Here is a 23,642-nt window from a genome sequence, read left to right as displayed (position 1 = left end):
CACATATCAACTGTGTATATAAGATGGTACATTTGTTTGACTGTGTATTTTCAAGCATCATCAGGTTGGCACAGCACACAGCTATTAAACTGTTAATCACACTATAAGAGAAAAATATATTCAAGATTTATTATCCTTATGGGCCATTTCCCTCCCTATTCTGGCTCTTGGAGCCACCCAGTGATGTCATAATTGCTTGCTATGTCATACTGGTTGTCAATAGAGGTTGCCACCATCAAGAATAAGATGTATTGTAAAGGCTCCTTTTAACTGAAATCTCCTTTGTGTTAAGATGTGTATCATGAGCTCAAATTAATTTGAAAAGTGAAAAGATGACTGCACTAATATCCAGTGGATGTGGACTCTTTGGACCACAGTGGCCATTTGATGATGTCCCAAAAGCAGTCACAAGGTAAGAAATAACTATATAAAGATTACTGAAGCAAATCAGGATGAATCAAATAGTTTACTTGAATTATTGTCATATGTAATTGTTACACCTCTGCCTTCAGTCACTATTTATATAAGTGTAGAACAATGAATGCTACTATAAGTAATAAATCTCAGCATACCACATTCTCATACTAAAATTCATGGTTCCTCATGCCTGTAGGACATATCCAAATGCCCCAATCCTCTGGACCAGGTTTCCCATGGTGATGACCCTGCTGGCTTTTCTGAATTTATTTTTCATTGGCTCTTTCACTCAGACCTAATTCTCTATCTCAAGCTACTTCTTGTTAGCTAAACACCATGTGGATCTCATACTTTTGTCCCTCCCTGTACTCTTGCCTTTCCTGGAACATCCCTGTTATATGTTCTGTTAAACATTTGTTTGTTTGTTTGTTTTTTGTTTTCATCCTTTGAGAAAGTCTTCAGGTACTTTAAACCCAGTTCTGATTTCAGAAGTCAGTCTCTTAACCATTACATACTGTGAATGTTTTCTAAATCATGAAAATGATTCATCTCTTCCTTCTAAGCAATTTGTAGTACTTTAGTGCAGTGGTTCTCAAACTTCCCTTTAATACAGTTCCTCACGTTGTGGTGACTCCCAACCATAAAATTATTATGCTGCTACTTCATAACTATAATTTTGCTACTGTTATGAATCATAATATAAATATCTGATATGCAAGATCTCTGATATGCAACCCCTGTGAAAGGGTCATTTGATTCCCAAAGGAGTCGCGACCCACAGGTTAAGAACAGTTGCTCTAGGGGATGGGAATAAGAGGGAAATGCAAAACTAATACATATAAGACCAGCAGATAGCCGATTGGGTAAAAGTACTTGCAGCCAAACCTGATGATATGAGTTCAAACCCAAGGACCCACACAATAGAAAGGAAAGAATCAACTCCTGCAATTTGTCCTCTAATTTCCATACACACTAGTGCACACACAATAAATACATAAATGCAATAAAATGAATAAATATGTACAATTCCCAAGGAATCAAGGTAGCTTTTCTTATCTGTAACATTCTTTAACCTCCACGTGTATTGTTTTCTTTCTTTACTTTAACTGGGATTTCTGACTTGATCTTTATTTTATTCTAAAAGTCACATAAAACACTTATAGATTCTTATATGTTGTTCCTACCTTTTTATCAATAAAAGTGAAAACTTCACATGTATATAATGCATGCTGATTACTCTCATACATCCACCCTGCATTTCCTTATTACCCCTCTCATCCCCCTAACTCCTCCCTGCAAGTTCCTAACCCACATTCTCTTCTTTTTGTTTTGTCTTGTGACCCACTGAGGTTACTCAGGGTGTATGACCACAGGTGTGGAATTATCCATTTGAGCCTAGTGGGTTAACCAGTAGTACACAATTCAACCTCCAGCATCCATTAACAACCAATAGTTCCCCCAAAACAGATAAAAGCTCATGACTCCCCCATGGGCCTAGTCCTGAGCAGGGCAACCACAGCTGTTATGAGCTCATAATTGCAATAGTATTCCTATCTTAATCTTAAAAAAATAGTTTTCTCACTTTACTCTGCATGGTGTTCAATGTTAATACTTTGTTTATGTGGACTTGGTGTATGTATCTTCTCATATGGCTATATGAATATGTGCCTTCCTATGCATGTGCAGTGCAAACATATACATGTATATATATAAAAGCCTACCCATTCCCAAGTGCTGTGACAGATATGTATGTTTGACTATAACATGGACACTGGGAATCCAAACGCAGGTCCTCATGGTTACATGGCAGGTACTTGACTGACGGAACTACCCCACTCTCACTCCACTAATTCTTTTATTCAAAGACTTCTTCAAGTGTGTAGAACATACTATTTGATCCATCTGTTTTGGCTCACTATTTTAAATCAATCAGTTAAGGAATAACATATACAATATGGTGACAATGACTTACTACACAGTTTGGTGAATTTTGACAAATGCATTCGAATGAGTAACCTCTACCCCAAAGCTTCCTCCAGACCATGTGCAGTCTAACTACTCTCAACACGTGTCCCAAGTCAAACCACTTGTCTTATTTTCTATCACAATAGGTCGGTTTTTCTACTTAAGAACTTCTTATAAAAGAAATAAAACTTATAATAGTATATATATATATATATATATATATTATATATTAGTATGAATTCACTCCCAACACCATGAACAAGATCCAAGCAAGGATCTTAGATATCCACCCTCCAACTGTAGCAAACCGATCTTCCCACCAGAATTGTGCAGCCATTCAGTGGTCACAAGACCTTCCACAGTGTTATATTGGAGACCATATGGGAGGCAATAATGAGGCACATCTGCCCTCAAGGGTATCAAAGGAAGAGAATCCAGAATATTGTTCACACCCAAAATCAGACTCAAAACACTGTACCACATCTGGTTAGATGATATTTTTGAAATGGTACAATTATGAGAACAGAATACAGATCCACATTTTTCTGAACTGTTAATATAATATGTCACCAAAGGAATACTTGGGAATTTGGAAGGATAGTAGCTATCTATTTTTATAATTCTGACAATTATATGACTTATTAATTTTCCAAATATCATAGAACTATAGACCAAGAGGAATATATGTTATTATCAGTAAATTACCTGAAATTTAAAAAATATGTAGGTAATTTTCAATTTTCTTTTTCTCTTCAATATAGTGTTCCTAATACTTACCTTTATTGTAAGGATATTCCTGGCTAATTAACTTTTTGCATTGTTTAAAGGTTTTTCTATGTATTCATCCAATATCCTGCAAAAGTAATTCAGATACAGTTTTTAAGTTGTTTTCTACAGTGCACAACACTTCTGATCAATCTTGAATAGTCTTCATTGTACACACATGCTCTGTGTGATGAAACTTTGCAAGCTTAAACTTCAGAATAAATCACTGAGAGTTAGTTGAATCTGTTTATATTGGGATTTACAAATAGTAATTATCATTAGTCCCTATTACTATTCAGCATTTCCAGTAAACAAGTTTTTCTCTTGTACAAAGGAGGTGAACTATCCTTACAAAATATATGGATAAGAGGTCTAACAACTTTCAGAATTTCATTAAGACCTTGATACAGTTACTGGTTTCAACAAAAGTGGTTTTTCTCTTGGTTTTTATCTGCTAAGAATCATGATGGACTCTAATTTTGACTTATTTAATGTTAAAAATAACCTCAGTCATTAATCCTCCTGATACTCAAATTATTTCAAATTGGATACTGCCCTTATTTCAGAGCCTCATTTATCTTTGTGTATCTCCATACTTTCATACATAAAAATTATCAGTTTCATATTTTACATTTCCTGACCCAAACTAACAGTTGAGCTTTACTAGTTTATCCCATTTCTGTTTATCTCTTCATCGCTCTGGTTTTAGTTTTCCTTTTCAAACTCTGATTCATATATTCAATGCCAAATATTAGTTCAGTGGCAAATATGGTAGGAGGAGTGAGCAAAACAGGTTAGTTGGGTCAAAATCCTACACTGCATGAATCTTTACTAGTTGTTCATTTTAATATATCTTTTGATCTTCTAATTTCAGGTATGTGGAGGCTTTACATTAAAATTTTTTGTTATTTTATTGTGGATGTGTTCATGTGTCACAGGACACATGTAAGTCAGAGGACAACTTCAGAAGTAGGTTCCTAGCCTCTCATGGTGTGGGGCCCAAGGACAGAACTCACATTATTAGGTGTAGAGGCAGGCATTGTTACCCAATGAGCCATCATGCCAGCCTATATAGAAGCTTTAAAGCAATGCTTGTCAATCTTCTTTATGCTGCGACCCTTTAATACAGTTCCTCATGTTGTGGTGACCACCAACCATAAAATTATTTTCGTTGACAGTTCATAACTGTAGTTTTGCTACTGTTATGAATCATACTGTAAATATCTGTTTTCCCGACTATCTTAGGTGACCCCTGTGAAAGGGTCGTTCAATCCCAGAGTTTGCATTGTGACCCACTGGTTGAGAACCACTGCTTTAAAGTAATGTGCCCTGTTTTTATTCTGTTAAAGGTGTTGTGAGTGATAATTTGTACATTTTTTGCATTGGTTTGAAGAATCAGTGTTTGAGAAAACACAGAAAATATAAAGTCCAATTAGGAAAGACTTCACAGGTGAACTGCTTAGACTAATGGGCAGAGTGTGAATGGGAACAAAAGCTGAATAGCAGGACTATCTTGTGAATTTTGTGACAGTCCAATAAGGAAAATTGATAAACAGGAAGGACTTAAAGTTTGCTCCAAATTCCTTTCTTGATAGATTGAAAATATAGTTATAATTTTAACAGAAATAGTGTAGTTGGTGTGAGTGGGTGGGACCATAAAACATCTTTGCAATGTCTCTCTGCAGTATATGTTCCATATAGAGTATCAGCATGACATTTTACACATAAAGGTCAGTCAATATTATATGAACTCATTGGAAGAAGGGATGGCTAATAATGTGGGACTAGAAGATAGTAAATGAGGAACAGGTTAAAGGAGAGGCTAGCTCAAAGCCTAGCAAGTGGCTTGCTACTGCTAAAAAGCAGCCCTTTTTGCTGCAAATTGTCAGCAACTCCCTGCCTTAGAAGAAACAATTATTCATGAACTTTGAGTTAAGGTTAATCAGTGGACGATTTAGAAGTTCGGAAGTTGGCTTGTTTTGATGGAGGGGAGTATTTTCTACTTTTATGATTTAAAATGCCACTTTCAAAGTTGAGTCTAACTCTATCCATTCCAAAGTTGAGTCTATTTCTATCTCTTCCATATTATAGACCATTTCCACCAGCTAGAACTCAGTGCAATCAATGCAGAACCTTTTACATGTTCCAAAGCAGAAGCCCCACTGTAGAGGTTGTTAGTCTGATTGATGTCTATCAGTTAGCTAAAAAAGTTAGCTGGTGACCTTTGTCTTGTTCCACGCTGACTTTAAATCCCAATTTTGCAGATTGCAATGCCTTTTCCTTTCCCATCCTCCAGGGGGCAGTGACCAGGAATATCCCTCCTAACCACAAGCTCCCCGATCAGCACCAAACCCTTCCCGGGCTTCTTCCTGGGAGCGTCAGATTAGTCGCGGGAGTCAAAGGGCTCAAACTGAGCCTGCGCATACTGCAGCTGTCCCGTGGGCGCATGCGCCTTGCGGAGAGCCGGGCCCTGACGGCTCTGGGCGGGTCTGGGCTGCTCCAGTGTTTTGCGGCCCAGGAGCTGTGGGAGGAGCCGGCGGCCTCACCGTGGTAACCGCAGCGCCGCCGCCGCCCCGCCTTGCAGGCCTCGGGACTGTCACCGCCTTGGCTGTGAGGGTACTTTGGCCGGGTCCCCGGAAGTAGCCCCCGCAGACTCTCAGACACCCCCATCCTCCCCACGCCGCTACCGCCGCCGCCATGCAAGGCGAGGACGCCAGATACCTCAAAAGGTGACGAGCCGGGCCCCGCCCTGAACGGGTCCTCAGGTGTTTCCCTGCTGACCCTGGGTTGTCACTGGGCAAAGCTAGGTGGAAGGGTGGGATGCAGGGAAGGAAAGAAAGAGGGGGAAAGTGATGGGTGGAATAAAGGACGGGGCCCTGCGGGGGCGCGAGGTCCTTAATCCACCTTGGCTTGGGGCGGGGGGGGGGGGGGGGGGCTGACAGCATCAGATGGTTTCCTTGCTACATTAATTTATATCCGCAGTGATTGGCAGGGTGGACGAGGTAAAACCCATATTTCGTTTTTGGTTTTTTTTTCCGCCCCACTGTCCTGTTTTCCTCAATAGATGAATCCTATGGGGACTTGGAAATGAATTCTGTCACATCACCAATTTGTGTTCAGTCTGAGATTCACAAATCATAGGGGTTCTGAAATAAAAGTGGACGTGGTGGTTTTTACTTCATGCAAGACTGGATTGAAATGTTCAGCCAGATGTTCTTGGTCCATTTCACCCACTTGACTTTCATATTCACAATATGATTTCTGTAAGAAGTGCATTGTTATCAAGACCTTGGCATGAAAGAGCTTACCATTTTCTATCTTAATTATGTGTGATATCAGCTACTCAAAAGAAAAAGGAAAATTTGTTGAGATTCCCTGACTTATGCCAAAGATATGGGCACCGATGGTTAAAAATAACACCTCTCATTGGACCAAGAGTGAGCAAGCAGTGAACAAATTTTAAAAAAACGCTAATTTGGAATCTATATTTTTGTTAAAGCTTTGTTGCTGATTCACTACAAAAAGCACATTTTTGGGGGGGCATAATTCATCTGACAGTGAGAGACAGTGCTTTCTGAGAGACACAAGGGCCAAATATGAAATACTTTTGAAAGAGAAAACATGCATGTTAGGTGGTTTAAGTTAGTTTAAGTCCTCATATGCTTTTGATGTGTACATTTTTCCCTTGCTTGGTAGGGTTCTAACTGTCACAGAAATATCTTACATATGTTAGTGGACTCTTAAACATAGTCAAACAATTATAAGATAAATCAACTATATTGTAAGGCCGGGGAAAGTAGTCCTTTGTCTTTTTCATTTTATTTGTTTATTGAAAATAGCAAATGAAAAGACTGAGTAGAGATTTGTAAAAGGAATATGTAATCATAACAAATACTCAATGAGTCAGTACTTCTTTATCCACATAATTTGGCTAACAACATGCACACGTGTACATTTACCCACACACCTCAACACGTATACACACACAAAATTTTGGTCAAATACATTGAATCTTCTAATTTCAACTTGAAACCTGAGGTTATTTTAGAGAAAGTGCTGCTGTTGTACATTTACTGGTTTTCATATAATATGTTGTGTCAAGTGTGGTTTCACTCAGGGTCATTGTACTAGTGTGGACGCTGTTTTCAAGCCACGTCACTTAGAAAACAATACATATAACTGGTCTAGTCACTGTGATGTTTTAGAGTCAGAATCTGGAAAAAGGTTGAAAGTACATTGTTTGGTTTTATCTAATTTTGACAAAATAAACTTTGCATTACATTCAGATTATGTATATGTACACACACGTATATATGAGAGAGATGATTACTATATATAAATGATATACAGATGTAATAGAAAGGCAGAAACTTGATGGATATAAGTATGCTTTGTTCAATTTTTTTCACATTGTATAATTATGTTCCACTTATACTGTGCATTAACATATATTCCTTTTTAGTAATGGGACAATGTTTCATTGCATGGATATATTATAATCTGATTATTCATGACTGAAGTGTGGATATATTTTTAGGTGGTCTTGCCTATTGCCTATTGGGAATTAAGTTGCTATCATCATGACAAGATTTTGTTCGAACACTTCTCCAGTCATTTGGTATATTCATAAGCTTGGGATTGCAGGAACATGGAGAAATTCTATGTTGGACTCACTGAAGAGCCAGCAAATAGCTTTCCCTCAGTGTCTGTACCTCTTATGTTCCCTCTTATGTACATAGACTCCAATTTTTCCCCACTTTACCAATGCCTGGTATCTTCTCTTTCTGTATTGTTTGAGCATGTGTTCTGTAACTGTAGCTATTCTAGGGGGTGTAAAGTGGTGTCTTACTCTGATTTTGATTGCATTTCCCTAATTACTAAGTAAATTGAGCTTCTTTCATCTGCTCCTTGGTCATTTGTCTTTCTCTTTTAGGAACAATCAACATCTATCTCACCTTCATTTTCTGTTTCTACATACTCAAGTCTTATCTTTATTATTGGTAGTACATAGCCTAGTTTTTTTCTCAGTCTTTTCTAGCTACTTGAGGTGTAAAATTGAGTTACATCTTTTTAAAAATGAATTTATTTTACATCCCCTCCCTCCTCTCCTTCTACTCCCTCTTCCCACCCCACACCTCTGTTCCCACCCCCACCACCACCCCAATCCACTCCTCCTCCATTTCTGTTTAGGAAAGGACAGGTCTTCCATGAGTATCAACAAAACATGGCATATCAAGTTGCAGTAAAACAGACTAAGTATCTCCCCGTGTATTAAGACTGGGCAAGGCAATCCAGTATGAGAAGTAGGGTCCCAAAAGCCAGTAAAAGAGTAGGAGCAGCTACTGTTCCCACTGTTAGGAGTCCCACAAGAAGACCAAGCTACACAGCTGTAACATATATACAGAGAGCCTAGGTCAGTCCCATGCAGGCTCCCTTGTTGTCAGTTCAGTCTGTGAGCCTCTATGCACCCAGGTTAGTTGATTCTGTGAGTTTTCTTAGATGTCCTTGACCCCTCTGGCTCCTACAATCCTTTCTCTCCTTCTTCTGCAGGATTCCTCGAACTCTGCCTAATGTTTGGCTGTGGATCTGCATCTGTCTCCATCAGTTGCTGGATGAAGCCTCTCTGATGACAATTGGGCTAGGCACCAATCTGGTCACAGGAGATAGCCAGTTTAGACTATGTCCACTATTGCTAGGAGTCTTAGCTGGAGTCATTCTGGGAGATTCCCTTGGACCATGTTTTTACCTGACCCCAAAATGCCCCCCTTTCCCAGTAGTCTCTTTTAGTAATCCCCCCTCCATTCCCCCTCCCCCAGCCTGATCACTCATGTTCCCGTCCCCACCCGCCCTCAGTATGCTCACAAAATCTCTTTTATTTCCCCTTCCTAGGGAAATCTGGGCATCTCCTATGAGCCCTCCTTGTTACCTAGTGTCTCTGGGTCTGTGGATTGTAGCATAGTTATCCTTTGTTTTACATCTAATATCCACTTATGAGTGAGTACATGCCATGTTTGTCTTTCTTGGTCGGAGTTACCTCACTGAGGATGATTTTTTTTCTAGTTCCATCCATTTGCCTTCAAATTTCCTGGTGTCCTTAACAGCTGAGTAATACTCCATTGTGTAAATGTACAGCGTTTTCTTTATCCATTTCTTGGTTGAGGGACATTTAGGTTGTTTCCAGATTCTGGCTATTACAAATAAAGCTGCTATGAAGATAGGTGAGCTTGTGGTATGAATTGAGCATCCTTTGAGTATATGCTTAAGGTAGATTGATTCCCAGTTTTCTGAGAAACTACCACACTGACTTCCAAAGTGGCTGTACAAGTTTACATTCCCACCAGCAATGGAGAAGTGTTCTCTTTGCTCCACATCCTCTCCTGAATGAGCTGTCACTTGTGTTTTTGATCTTAGCCATTCTGACAAGGGTAGGATGGAATCTCAGAGTCATTTTGATTTGCATTTCTCTGATGGCTAAGGATGTTGAACATCTCCTTGAGTGTTTCTTAGCCATTTGGGATTCTTCTGTTGAGAATTCTAGTTAGATCTGTACCTCATTTTTTAATAGGATTATTTGGTGTGTTGATACCTAATTTCTTGATTTCTTTATATATATTGGAAATCAGCCCTCTATCAGATATGGGGTTGGTGAAGATCTTTTCCCATTCTCTAGATTGCTGTTTTTTCCTATTGACGGTGTTCATTGCCTTACAGAATCTTTTCAACTTCATGAGGTCCCATTTATTAATTGTCAATCTTAGTGTCTGTGCTATTAGTGTTCTGTTCAGGAAGTTGTCTCCTGTGCCAGTGCGTTCAAGATTATTTCCCACTTTTTCTTCTATCAGGTTCAGTGTATCTGGATTTATTTTTTAGGTCTTTGATCCACTTGGACTTGAGTTTTGTGCAGGCTGATAAATATGGATCTCTTTGTGTTCTTCTACATGCTGACATCCAGAAATAGATTACGTAAGGCTCTATTAACTTTAAATTTTTTCAGTGCTAATGAGAAAGGAACCACAGCTACAGAAAGACATTCCCCCATCACCAGCCACTTGACTAAAGGTGTTTATCAGCTGTAGGAGTTTTCTGGTAGAGTTTTGGGGGTAACTTAGATATAACTCACATCCAATCCCATACGGGTCTGCCAGGCCCTCTAGCACAAGGTAATGATGAGATTGATAAATTATTGATAGGAAATGTGCTGGATGCCTCAGAATTTCATAAAAAAAAATCATGTCAATAGTAAAGGTTTAAAAAAAGATTTTTCCATATCCTGGCAAGAAGCCAAGGAAATTGGAAGGAAATGTCCTACTTGTTCCTTTTATAATCAGACTCCATTACCAGCAGGATGTAACCCAAAAGGTACTCAGAGGAATGAAATCTGGTAGATGGATGTATTTCACTTTGCAGAATTTGGAAAATTGAAATATGTACACCATACCATTGATACTTATTCAGGATTTCAATGGGCAACTGCTTTGAGTTCTGAAAAAGCTGATTCTGTAATCATGCATCTGCTAGAAGTTGTGGCCATCATGGGTATACCTGTTGTTTTCATTTATAATTTCTCTTATGAGTTATTCTTTTATTTAGTAGTTATATGGATATGGATTTATTTAATTTTCCATATTTTTATGAATGTTTTCTTTCTGTACTGATTCCTAGTTTTATTCATTTGTGATTAGAGAGCACTATGTAATGTTAGTGTTTTCAAGTTGATGACTTGTCTAGGTGCATAACATAAGATCTAATGTTAGAATATCCCATTTACACCTTTTTAGGGGAAGGGCATCTCCTTCATATGTATTAGGTCTAATTGGCTTATCATGTTCAATTCCTGTAATAATTCAATTCATAATAATCTATATAGGCATACCTGTTATTCCAAGTGATATTGAAGTCTGTCCCTATTGTTACAGAGCTGTTTGTCCTTTCATTTCTTTCACTTTTTGCTTTATATGGTTTAGATCGCTAGTGTCAAGTTCATGTTTGTAACAGATCTTGTGGATGTGTTGATCCTTTTCTCACCACAGGAGATGTTACACTTTGTACCAGCTTGTAATTTAAAGCCTGTTTTGTATAATTACTCCACCCTTCTTTTGTATTGTTTGTATCTTCTTTTCCCATCCCTTAACTTTGAACCTGCTCGTGTCTTTGGATCTAAAGTGTCTACCATGTCTACCGTATAGACACCATATATATATATATATATGTGTGTGTGTGTGTGTGTGTGTGTGTGTGTGTGTGTGTGTATTTATATATTTCATTTCTTAATTATCCATTCTGGAAGCCATTGCATTTTAGCTGAGAACTTAATTTGTAAAGCAATTATTTATAATGAAGGACTTATATTTGCTTGAAGAAGCATTCCAGACTAAAGGTACACAGTGGCTTTTCTGTTTAGCTACATAGTAACCTTTATCAATTTTCTTTACTCCTCATTTGGATTCAGTTTACTGCCTATTTCATTTCCAGCTAAAGGACTCTAATAAATATTTCTCTGTGGCTTCTATTGTAATAAATATAAAGTATATTTCTAAATAATTTAGTGTCTTTGGGTACAGTTTTCTATACATATATACAAAAAAAGCAAAGCAGTGGTGTTACTAAGAAGACAATATTAATAGGCATTTTCAGGTAGTTAAAAAATACGAATTTAATACTAAGATATTGCAAATAAAAAAATTCCAATAATTTTATCAAATTAAGAATGCAGGTAAAGCATTTGAGAGATAATCTTCTCAGTAGTTAGACATTTCTCACATCATTGTAAATGCTGTGTTCAATCCTATTTGAAAGTTTAGCATTTAAAATAAAATAATTCATCTTATAAAGTATAAATAGAAATTTTTTTGAGGTACATCCATTGTGAAAACAGTTTTAGGGGCTAGATAGTTGGCTCAGCAGAGCCAACTTGATGTTCTTGCAGAGGCTCCAGCTGAGTTCTCAGCACCCACATAGTAGCTCAGAACCAACCATAATTCCCATTAGAGGGGACCTGATACTCTCTTCTGCTTGCCACAGGTTTTAGACACATACATAGACACGTACAAACACCCATACACATAAAATATAAGTAAGATGCCTTCTGACAAAAAAGAAGCCCAGGCTCACATGGAGTCACAGCAGGATTTAACCGTTTCAAAGAGTATTTACAATCAATCCTTCTTAAATTATTCAAAAAAAAAAAAACCCAGAAAGCATACTCCCTACTGTCTTCTGTGAAGCTAGTACTGCTGTAATACCCAAACTAGTTAAAGGCACAGCAACAACAATAAAAAGACAACTATAGGCCAACATCCCCAGTGAGCATAGATTCAAAATCCTCATTAAAAAAACTTATAAATTTAATATGGGCATATAGCCAAAAGGTTATATACCATGACCAAGATAGCTTTATCCCAGAGAAGCAGATATAGTTCAACATGAACTGATATATTAAATTATATAAATGAACTTAAATATCACACGTTTATCTCAATAGATGAAGAAAAGGCTTTCAATGAAATCTGGCATGGCTTTTTGATGAAAGACTTAGAGAAAGGACTAGAGGGAGCATACCTCAGGATAACAAAAACTATGTTTGAGAAACCTACAGCCAGCAGCATCTGAAATAGAGAAAAACTTGAAGCAGCCAAACTGAAATCAGGAATGAGACAGGACTGTCCACTATCCCCACCTCTATTCAATACACTGCTCAGTGCAAGAAAAGGAAAGGAAAGGATACAAACAGGAAAAAAAGAAGTCAAACTATCATTATTTGCTGACGATACAATATTATGCATAAGAGACCCCAGAAATTTCACCAGAAATATTCTAGAAACAGTCAACTATCTCAGCAAAGTGGCAGGATAAAGAATCTGCTTGCAAATATTCTTATGGAAATTCTGTCCACTAGCCAATTGAGAGGGGTGTTTTGGTTTAAGAGGCGGTCTTTTCAAGGGAGGAGTGAGCAAAGGTAGATGTAAGCAGTGGCTTGTGACTCAGGTTCCCCATTTGTTCTTTAATATTTGTTCGTGGATTTTGTTTGTTAATAAATGGTAAAGAAATCATTTATCAAAAAATCAATAGCTCTTTTATACACCAACAACAAAAATACAAAGAAAGAAATCATGGACACACTCCCATTCACAATAGCCCTAGAAAAAAGAAAATATCTAGGAATGAACATAACCAACAAAGTGAAGGACTTTACAATGAAAACTTTAAATCTCTGAGAAAGAGATTGAGAAAGACACTAGAAAATGAAAGAAATCCCATGCTCATGGATTGGTGCAACTAGTATTGTGAAAATAACTACTATACCCAAAGCTGTTTACAGAATCAGTGCAATCCCAATCAAAATCCCATATCATTCTTTACAAAAATAGAAAAACAAAAACTATACTAAAATTCATTTCAAACATTAAAAAAACCTGGATAACCAAGGCAAAATTTAGCAAAAGGTACAGTGCTTAAGGGATTACCATTAGAGATTTCAAGATATAGTACAGAGCCATCTAATAAAAAACTACATGGTACCAGCACAAAAAGAGACATGCAGATCAATGGAACAAGCTAGAAGGCCCAAACAGGAGTACACTCCAACTAACTATAACTGTCTCATATTTGACAAAAATGCCAAAATCACACACTGGAGAAAAATAGGAAAACTGGATGTCCACGTGTATAAGAATGAAATTAGACCCATATCTATCACCTTGAACAAAAACTAATTTCAAATGGATCAGAGGCTTAAATATGAAACCTGGAACACTGAAAATGCTGGAATAAAACATAGACAGTACTTTATATATATATGATGTGAGTGTAGGAAAGGACTTTCTGAATATGATTTTACTTATCCAGTATTGATTACCCTACAATTGACAAGTGGGGCTTCACAACTAAAACAGTTGAATGAAGGGGAAGCTCACAGAATGGGAAAGAATCTTTGCTGGATATCCATATGATAACTATGATTAATATCAGAATATATGGAGAAATCAAAAACTTAGAGGAAAAAAAATGACTCATTCAAAATGGGCTATGGATTTGAATACAGAGATTTTAGAAGAAGAAATAAAAATGGCTAAGAAATATCTCCCAAAAAAGTGTTCATTATCCCCAACAATTAGGGAAATACAAGTCAAGACTGTGATCAAGAGTTCATTTTAGTTGGAGTCATCCTCTGCAAAGACATTCTAATGTTTCACTTGCTTTTTTTTTTTTTTTTTTTGGTTTTTCGAGACAGGGTTTCTTTCTGTGTAGTTTTGCGCCTTTCCTGGATCTCGCTGTGTAGACCAGGCTGGCCTCGAACTCACAAAGATCCGCCTGCCTCTGCCTCCCGAGTGCTGGGATTAAAGGCATGTGCCACCACCGCCTGGCCTCGCTTGCTTTTATACATGGTTCTTTGGGTGAATACATGTTTTTTCAAGGTAACACTATTCATGAAGATACTTTCTGCTGGGCCGGTTAAAATACACTTGTCCCAGACTCACAGAAAGTGATTAAACAGCATGTATTATTCTAGCCCTCATGTTTTAGACATAGAAACTGTGTGAAAAATATGGATGTTCTGTGAGGTTTTAATCTATTTTTTATGTTTTTGTAGGAAAGTTAAAGGGGGGAATATTGATGTCCATCCATCAGAAAAAGCTCTCATTGTTCAGTATGAAGTGGAAGCTACCATTCTTGGAGAAATGGGGGATCCCATGTTGGGCGAACGAAAAGAATGCCAAAAAATGTAAGTTTTCTTCATTTGTATACATTTTGAAAATAGGGGAATTTATATAAACTTTATACAAATCTGATATTATTTTAATCTTCATAGATAATAAATAGTTATGGCATCCTTCTAGACATACTTATCTTCATCAAGGATTAAACTATATAAATGTGGAATATATTCTAGAGAAAGTAAAATTTTTGAAATGTTAAGTGAAATTAATCACAAAAGATATGTTTATATAGGACTTTTTGCTTAATTTGGAAAATTTGAGCATTAGAAAATCCTGTATTCTTTCTTCCCTAGAATTGCTGGGAATGGTGTGATGTTCAGATGTTCTCAAACAGGGCCCAGGTCTTGAATTAGCCCTTGAAAGCAATCTCGTCCTCTGAAAAACATTAATAATAAGACAAACTCTTTCTAGATTTCGCTAGATCTCCTCGTGTCCTACTTCTTTTCGTTCTTTGTTTTAAGGGAGTCCCTCAGGAACTGTCCTTTTTTTCATTATTCTGCAGTTTTCCTGATAATTACCTTACCTTCCCCTGTAGTTTTATGGTAGTAGAGAAGATTTGGTATCTCTTAGTGTTCTTCCTAAACCCTGTCCCAGCTACACGGTGTTGACCTGGTAACTAGTTAGAAACCATTTCTATTTCTGCCATTGGAATTGAGTGTGCTCAGGCTGTCAGAACACATGTGGTAGTGCTGCTTTAAGAATAATTTTTCTGGGGACGATTTCTTCCCACAAAAAAACATTGTTTCCCGTGAGATTCTTTAGGTTGTCATTATAAGGTGGTCACCTTGGCATCTCAGAGGTGGAATTCAAGTACTGTGCACACGATCGCCTCCTACAAAAAAAGGCCTACAAAGTCTGAATTTCAGTAATGCTATAGTTGAGAAGCCCTGGCTTGTTGACCCTACAAAGAGAAACCGCTTAGTATCTCATCTTCCTGTCTTCCCTAGTTTTCTGTTGGGATCAGGAGACGGACACTGATGACTCATTAAAGACAGATGGATTCTCTAGACTGTACAAGATACTGAAGAAAACTATGTGTGCATACTCACACTGCAGTCAGCTCACACTTTTACCCTTTTGCTCTGTTTTCTTCTGTTTGTCATTCCTCACCTGAGATTATATGACTTGAGCACTCATAAAAATCTCTTGAGGTTTTATTATTGGATTTCCTAAAGAAAAGCTGTCTTTAACTTTAGAATTTTATAACCTGCACTTCAGGAGAGGAAATTAAATTTTAGCTCTAAAGGATACACTCACAAAAGGTGTGCCACATTCACTAGCAAAAGGTGTCTACCAAAAGACACTACCAAAAGGAAAATGTTTTGTTAATTCAGGAGGTTTTATTAATGGTGAAGAAGAGAAAATCTATATAGATTGAGACAGTATAACATGAACTGTATTAAATTGGAGGAGTCAGTGATGGCCCAGATCCCCAAGCCTGGTATTTCAGCCTCTTGACAGCACTCAGGGGAATGATATACACCATTCTCAACAGAGTTCAACTTTCTGAAGATTTCATTTTGAGAAACTGATAGTTATGGCATAGGAATTATACAGATGGTATTTTGTTAGTTTTTAATAGACGTTGGGTGCCTAACAAAAAGTACATATGCTGATTAAAAACAGTTGAGTAACCACAACTGTCATTTTCAAAAAAAGGAAGAAACTCTCCCTTTTCTCCAATTTCCTTTTAATCGATGTAAGTTTAGGAGACTACACACTATAACTACAATAGTTTTAGTTAATACAGGCTGAACTGGATTGCTGATATATATGGTGCTAGAAAATAGACAGAGGAGATTGAAAATTCTGTGTGTATTAAAACAGACAAGAATCACTTCACACCCCTTATAATGCCTAAGGCCCATAACACTGACAACAGCAGATGCTGGCAAGAATGTGGTGACAGGAATTCTCGGTCACATCTTGTGATAATGTGGAAATGTATGCCATCCCATTAAAATGGCATCCATTTTATATTATCTAAACACAGGCTCACATAATATCCAGTAATCATGTTTTTAGATACTTACTCAAATATGTTAAATGTCTAAATAAAAGTCTACACGTATATTTATGGAAACTTTATCCAAAATAGCCAACAATTGAAAGCAACCAAAATATTGCTTAATAGTGAGTGGATCAACTTTGATACCTCCATATCATAAAGCATTATCCAGAATGAAAAGAAATTAATTATCAAGCACAAAAAGACATGGAGGGACCCTACATTTATATTGGTATGCAAAAGAAGTCAGTCTGGAAAATCTATATACTAATCAATTCCAACTGTCTGACGACATTATGGAAGAGACAAAACTATAAGTATAATAAAGAAGTTAGAAATTACCATGGACAAAAGATAGGACATTTTTAGAGCAATAAAACTTTTATGTATGACACTATAATAGTTGACACATAATTTATAAAAATTTATAGAACACAGAATGAATGCTGATAAAAGCTCTGGCCCTCAGTTAATAATTAGATGTATCAGTATTAGTTCCTAGCTTGTATTATGGTTCACTCTGTGTTCTATGAGTTTTGATAAAGATAATAAATATGCCACAGGAGGCAAGATGCTAATCATAGAAGAAGCACATAGTAGAGACTGGGAGAGAGGTAAGTTTGTAATTTCTGTATTTGTGAACACTTTTTCTAGAAAATTAATCTACTCTAAAAGCCTAATACAAATTTAGAGATATGTTTATTGAGTTTCATTTTGGTTTTGTTCAGGATAGTGTCCCATTGTATAACCCAGGCTGGCCTTGAGCTCATGGTTCTTCATTTTCAGTTTTCCTTCCAAGTGCTGGAATTGAGTTTTCCCATCATGCCCAGCTATTGATGTAGTTTTTCCTGTGCCTCTTCTCAGTCAGATTTATTGACAAACAAATTTTCTGAGCTCTTTGTTAAAATTAAATGTGGAGATGTCTTTGTGGTTATTTCTATGGACCATCCTTTATATCTGCCTTACGATGTTCAGCGAAAAACTGTCCAAAATAAAAATCAATGATTTTAAACACTTGAAAGTTATCAACAACAAACATGAATAGATTTAAGACAGAATAAGATAAATGATGTCATTATAGCAAATTTAAGCTGGAAAGGATATCTAAGTCATGCTAAGACTGGATTCAGAAGTCATCTGTGTCTAAATGCTGGCTTCACAGATGCTGTGTTCAGAGTATTTCTCTGGATTCTTATATACTTATCCCTGTAGTAGACTGCTGTCTTCCTACAAAAATTAGCCCTCTTCACAAAGAACTAACTAATTCTATACAGTGGTTACCTGGTTGTTTTCTCCTTCTGAATGTAAGTCTTGCATAGGAGTATTTACTTGACAGTCCTGTTTTTATGTTTTCATAGTTCTCACTCATGCCATGAATCCAGTAAACCGGCCAGTGTGCTCCTCTGCACCATCTTTTCTTCTTAGACTCCTCGTGACTTTCCTGAGCTCAATTTAAGAGGAAAGAATGCCAGAGTACCTCAGAATATATAGCATTCTCCCAGCAAGTGTTAGGTCCTGGGTTCTAATCCCAGCGTGGCAAGTAAAGAAAAACTGGAAAAATGTTGTCATATTTAAGTATAAATGATATCATTTCTGGCAGTGTGTATTTCATATTCAGTAATAAATAAAGATTGTGTTTTTACATCAGAAGTTCTGCTTCAAAACAGGACTTCCGGATATCTTGTCCAGAAACTCTTAAAAGATTTATGTTGCTTTTAGTATCTTTTTGTGCAGTTCACAGAAAATGATTGCCTTGAATTTATATAAGCCTAATTATATCTAAATCTTTATTTTAATAAGATTGTATGGCCAGACAGGTATAGACTCTTTCTATATATGTAGTTTATAATCTATAAATTATCTTAAAGTAGTGTTTTTGAATCTATCATGTACTTTCTGTAATATCTGAATTGGAAATTTGGATGTGCTTACAGCATTCGTCTGAAGAGTCTCAACGCTAACACAGATATAACCTCTCTGGCCCGGAAAGTGGTTGAAGAATGTAAACTCATTCATCCCTCAAAACTAAATGAGGTAGAACAGCTGTTATACTATCTACAGAACCGCCGTGATTCATTGTCAGGTAAAGGTAAGAGGAAGGAGTTTGGGATTTTAAATGCTTAACCAAAGGTGTGTGGTTGTAGTCTTCAAAAATATTATAGTTACTTAGTAAATGTATATGTAATATAGTATAGTATAAAATACATAGTTAAGAAAACTGTATTCATTTGGTTGTGAGTTCTTACCAGTGTTAGGATCAACCGATGGATTTGGTTCCCACATTGGAGGTTCTCTGCTTCTACACGCAGTCATCAGACTCTGTTACACTGTATGTGCACATTTGTGAAATAAGGCGATAAGTCTATCATAATGATGGTACTAATAAAAGGCACATTTAGGGCATAGGTTATCTTCTCTGTTCTAATTAGCTTTATATTTTCTAAATTTCCTAATTATTCATAATTTATTACCTGAGTGAATTATTTATTTCAAGTTTTAATATGCATATGATACATGTCACATGCTTTAGATGACCCTGGGATATTGCTCTCATGAATTTTTCCTAGAAAAGTATCCCAATTCTTTCATCCTTGTCTTTATTGTTGTCATTTCCTGTCCTCAATTTCTTCATGAATGAACTGTACCTTAATGTTTTAGAGCTCAGAAGACATTTTCAAATACAAATGAAAGCACAGGTAACCAAGTGGATTATTGAATGCTTAGTGATTAGAATATACTGTATGAAAAAAAGAACATGAAAAATGTTCATTATACATGGACAAAATAATTCAAGTCAATATTATTCTCTTTCTGCACATTAATAGTTGAAGGTATATGATGTTTTTCTGTGTATTGAAACTATCCTTGTCTAATGATTCAGTTTTTATAACTTTTTAGACTTTGATAACTTAGAGCCAGAAGCCTCACCCTAACGAAATGGAAAGAGGACTGTACTCAGTTGGGACACTGTGATTCATCGCTTAAGTGATATCTTTTTCTTTGCTAATCAAAACTACTATTATAATAAATTATCTGTTTGAGACAGGATTTAGCTGTTGATGATATGCCCTTATCTCTCATGGATGCTGCCTCTGAAAGTGGAAATGGTTAATTCCTTTTAAATTCAGTATTTATTTATATCTCTTTGGAAGAATGGTCCTTTCTAACATTTTTTTTTAAAGATTTATTTATTTATTATGTATACAGCATGTATGCCTGCAGGCCAGAAGAGGGTACCAGATCTCGTTATAGATGGTTGTGAGCCACCATGTGGTTGCTGGGAATTCAACTCAGGACCTCTGGAAGAGCAGTCAGTGCTCTTAACCTCTGAGCCATCTCTCCAGCCCCCTTTCTAACATTTTTATTGTCAACACCTTGATTCTCATTTTTTCCCATCATTCATACTTCATAGCAGTATTTCTTTTTTATTAGCATGTGATAATTGTATAAAACCATGGTTTTCATTATAACAACTTGATACATGAATGTGGTGCTCATATTTACTTCTAGCATCCTTTCATAAACTGATATCAATCCCCTTCTTTCAAAGTAGTCCCCAGTAAGGGTCAAGTCTGTTATGTCTATGTTTATTGCTAACTATACATTCTTTTGATTTTTTCTCATTTACTTACTTTAATGTATGCATTGTTTCTGTTTAAAATATGAAAAATATACTTTTAAATGAATAGTATGATAAATGGCCCAAACAGTACTTTTGAATGCCTCCTTGGGAATAAATGAGGATTAAGTGGATGTAGATATCAAATATTCATCTTTAGTTTATGTCCTTTACTTCACTTTTCACTTTTGAGACAAAAATTATTCACTCTTGTTTATTTCAGCTTACGATTTAGCTGTTATTTCTTACTCTTCATGTGTTAACTTTAGTTTTCATATTATTCATTTTTGTATTATTTGTATTATTTTCTTTGTTTTATTGATTTACCTATTCCCATATTAAATGAAATATAAGTTTTGTCATAGGTTTTATTAGTTTATGTTCTCCTTGATAGCATCATTAGGACAAATAGCTGATTTTTACATGGAAGTATTTTGTGCACTGAAAAAAATTTCATCAAATATTTAAGTTTTATATCCTCAGCTTAGGAACCATTAATTTCAACTACTAATTATTCCCAAACCCTTAAAACCTAGTTCTCAGGGTTTTTTTAAATCTTTTTTACAGAAAAAAAAGAAAAATCAAGCAAGCCTAAAGATCCACCTCCTTTTGAAGGAATGGAGGTAAGACCGTATAAATTCTGATCTATTAAACAAAACACTACAGACATCACTTTTACTTTCAGTAATGCATAAGGCCATGTTCAGATGTGGAATTTTAAATGGTTCAGTTTAGAGATACCTTAAAAAGCAGAAAAAATCAATGCTTAATTGATAAAAACAAAAATTGTTGGTAGTGCTTTTAACACATAATTTTAATTTTATTAAAAAAAAGTGGCAAAAATATTCTGAACATTTTTAAATAAGTTTTAAAATATTTAATCTTTTATAGTAGGTACAAATAACTTTGTATTACATTTAAAATACATTGAGAGACAAATTGTAGAGTTTATGTATGTTCTATTTTATTGTGCTTATAGGTTAATATTAGCATTCTAGTACACAGAGGCCTAAAATTTCCATCCACAAAAAGATGGCTATTATCCATTCTTTGGGAACTATAAGTAATATATTGATCACAAAACGTCATTCTGTCTGTCAGTGCTGCTGAGTGCTTCCCGCCTGTGTTTCAGATTGACGAGGTAGCCAACATTAATGACATGGATGAGTACATTGAGCTGCTCTATGAAGATATTCCAGACAAGGTGCGGGGTTCTGCCTTGATCCTACAACTGGCTCGAAATCCCGATAACCTGGAAGAACTACTATTAAATGGTGATTTCTCTTTCTAAATATTAAGAATTGAAGAATTATGTAAAACAAACCTACCCTTGAAGTTTGTACTCAGGTCTTCAATATTTTTGTATACAAATGAACATATACATCTTTCATGTCTTAAATATTTATATTCTGAATTTTCTTTCTTCTTCTATGTGTTAGGAATATTTTCAATCTATTACTTACCTTCCTCTCCTCTCTTTCCACAGTAGGTCTATTTCTCCACTCTTTTTATTTTCACCTGGCTTGTGTTTTTGAATCTCAAGAGTTTGTTGGAATTAGCATATGACTAGATCACCATACATTCTGTAATCCATTTCTGTTTATTGGTGTGTTTAGTCTATTTAACATTGATGTAATGCTCATTAGGTAGATTTTGGCATTTTGTATTTGCTATGAATGACCAAACTTTTAACATGTTTATATATTTTTAAATTATGAAAAATTTTATCATGATTCTTGACCTTTTTTACTCTTCTATTTCTCTTTTCTTCTATTATTGTTTTCTTTTACACTAGATTTTTTCTAGTTTGCCATTTTAAGCTAATTTTCTATAATTATGTTTTCCTGAGTTATCATCTTAGCGATGCCCTGACATTACAATTGACAGGTTCAAACAATCTTGTTCAAATTATATTTTAACAGTCTATAGAAACGTGTTCCAATATACCCTTTTACTCTTTCCCTCCTCACTCCTTTGTACTGTAATAATACTGGTGATGTATTTCTTGCATATGTATGTGTGGGGTATGTGCATATCTGTATGCATGTTCACAAGTGCAAGACACACTTGTTTGTAAAAGTATACACTCTCGTGTGTGTAGAGGCCCAGGGCTGATATCAAGAGTCTTGCTCACTTACTGTCTGCCTTATTATTTGTCTCTCATTGAACCCAGAGCTTGAGGTTATGACTAGTCTAGCTAGTTAGCTTGCTCCAGTGATCCACCTTCCACGCTGTGGAGTTACAGGCAGGTGGCTGAGGGGCTGTAGGTGTCAGTTCAGCAGTGATCTGCGAAGAGGTGAGAATGAAAACTCAGTTCAGCTTGGCTTCAAAAACCTGGATCACACCTGGGGAGTCTGATGTCAGATGGTTCATTGTCGGCATATTTAAAACACAGTACCATTGGGCTAAAGTTCCTAGGCAACAATTATTCCCATTTCAGGTGCACATGAAGCTTAAGATGTGACTACATAGAAATTCCTTTACAAAGTACATGTGACCATAAGGGTGGTTTCTGTAGCTAAAAGGTCTAGAATTTAGTGTGGTCTCTGGCCTAGATAGCATGGAGGTCAGCAGTCCATGTGACATCTTCCCTGAGAATGGGTTCTATTAACTGGGAGCTAAAGATAGTGGCCTAGGGAGGGAAGAGTCTGGAGTAAACATCCTGGGTGAGGTCTGCCTCTCAAATAGCAAAAAGGTCACCAGGTCATTAACAGTCTCCACTCCCAGCCTTCTGGGTGGAAAACAGGTAATTTCTCCCTTGAGGAGAGGCCCTGTGTGTTTAGCATTACTGGTTCTATGGTGCTCTGTGGGCACAAGGAGCTCTGTGCCCCCAACAGGTGACAACAGAAATTCTCTTGCACCTTCATGTACCATTCTCATCTGCATGCCTCCATGCTTTCTGAGGCAAATCTGTTAACCGTCTTATGGATGACCCTATGTAGACACAAGTTGCTTTTCCCTTCATGCTTTGGTTCTCTTCATGTGTTGTTTTTGCAAGTCTGACCCTGACCATGGCGTGTTAAGTGTTGCTATCTTTCAGTGTGGTATATTTGGAGTGTTTACCGTTTTGGTCTTCAGCAAACAGGAAGTTTTTAGCTATTATCTCATTAAATGTTCATTTTGCACCTTTATATGCTCCTGGACCTCCGTC

The 23,642-nt window shown here is 36.5% G+C and overlaps 1 protein-coding gene across 4 annotated transcripts in view; it reads left to right on the top strand.

Moving 5' to 3' along the window:
• The first annotated feature begins 223 nt into the window (after window positions 1–223).
• Window positions 224–23,642, top strand: part of Kifap3 (kinesin associated protein 3) — a 135,191-nt gene continuing 111,772 nt past the window's right edge. For 2 of the 4 annotated variants that reach the window (XM_059281188.1, XM_059281191.1), the window contains exons 1-5: window positions 224–412; window positions 14,738–14,869; window positions 18,807–18,961; window positions 21,059–21,114; window positions 21,624–21,765. In XM_059281188.1, coding sequence (XP_059137171.1) covers window positions 333–412; window positions 14,738–14,869; window positions 18,807–18,961; window positions 21,059–21,114; window positions 21,624–21,765 — 565 coding nt within the window. In that variant the 5' untranslated portion in view covers window positions 224–332. Of the gene's footprint in view, window positions 413–5,615; window positions 5,877–14,737; window positions 14,870–18,806; window positions 18,962–21,058; window positions 21,115–21,623; window positions 21,766–23,642 lie in introns of those variants that run through there. The other 2 variants (XM_059281189.1, XM_059281190.1) reach the window with 2 other exon arrangements.

The sequence above is a fragment of the Peromyscus eremicus genome, chromosome 15, assembly GCF_949786415.1.
Source record: "Peromyscus eremicus chromosome 15, PerEre_H2_v1, whole genome shotgun sequence".
NCBI lineage: Eukaryota > Metazoa > Chordata > Mammalia > Rodentia > Cricetidae > Peromyscus > Peromyscus eremicus.
The sequence above is the reverse complement of the archived record's forward strand: the minus strand, read 5'-3'. Positions and strand labels throughout refer to the sequence as shown.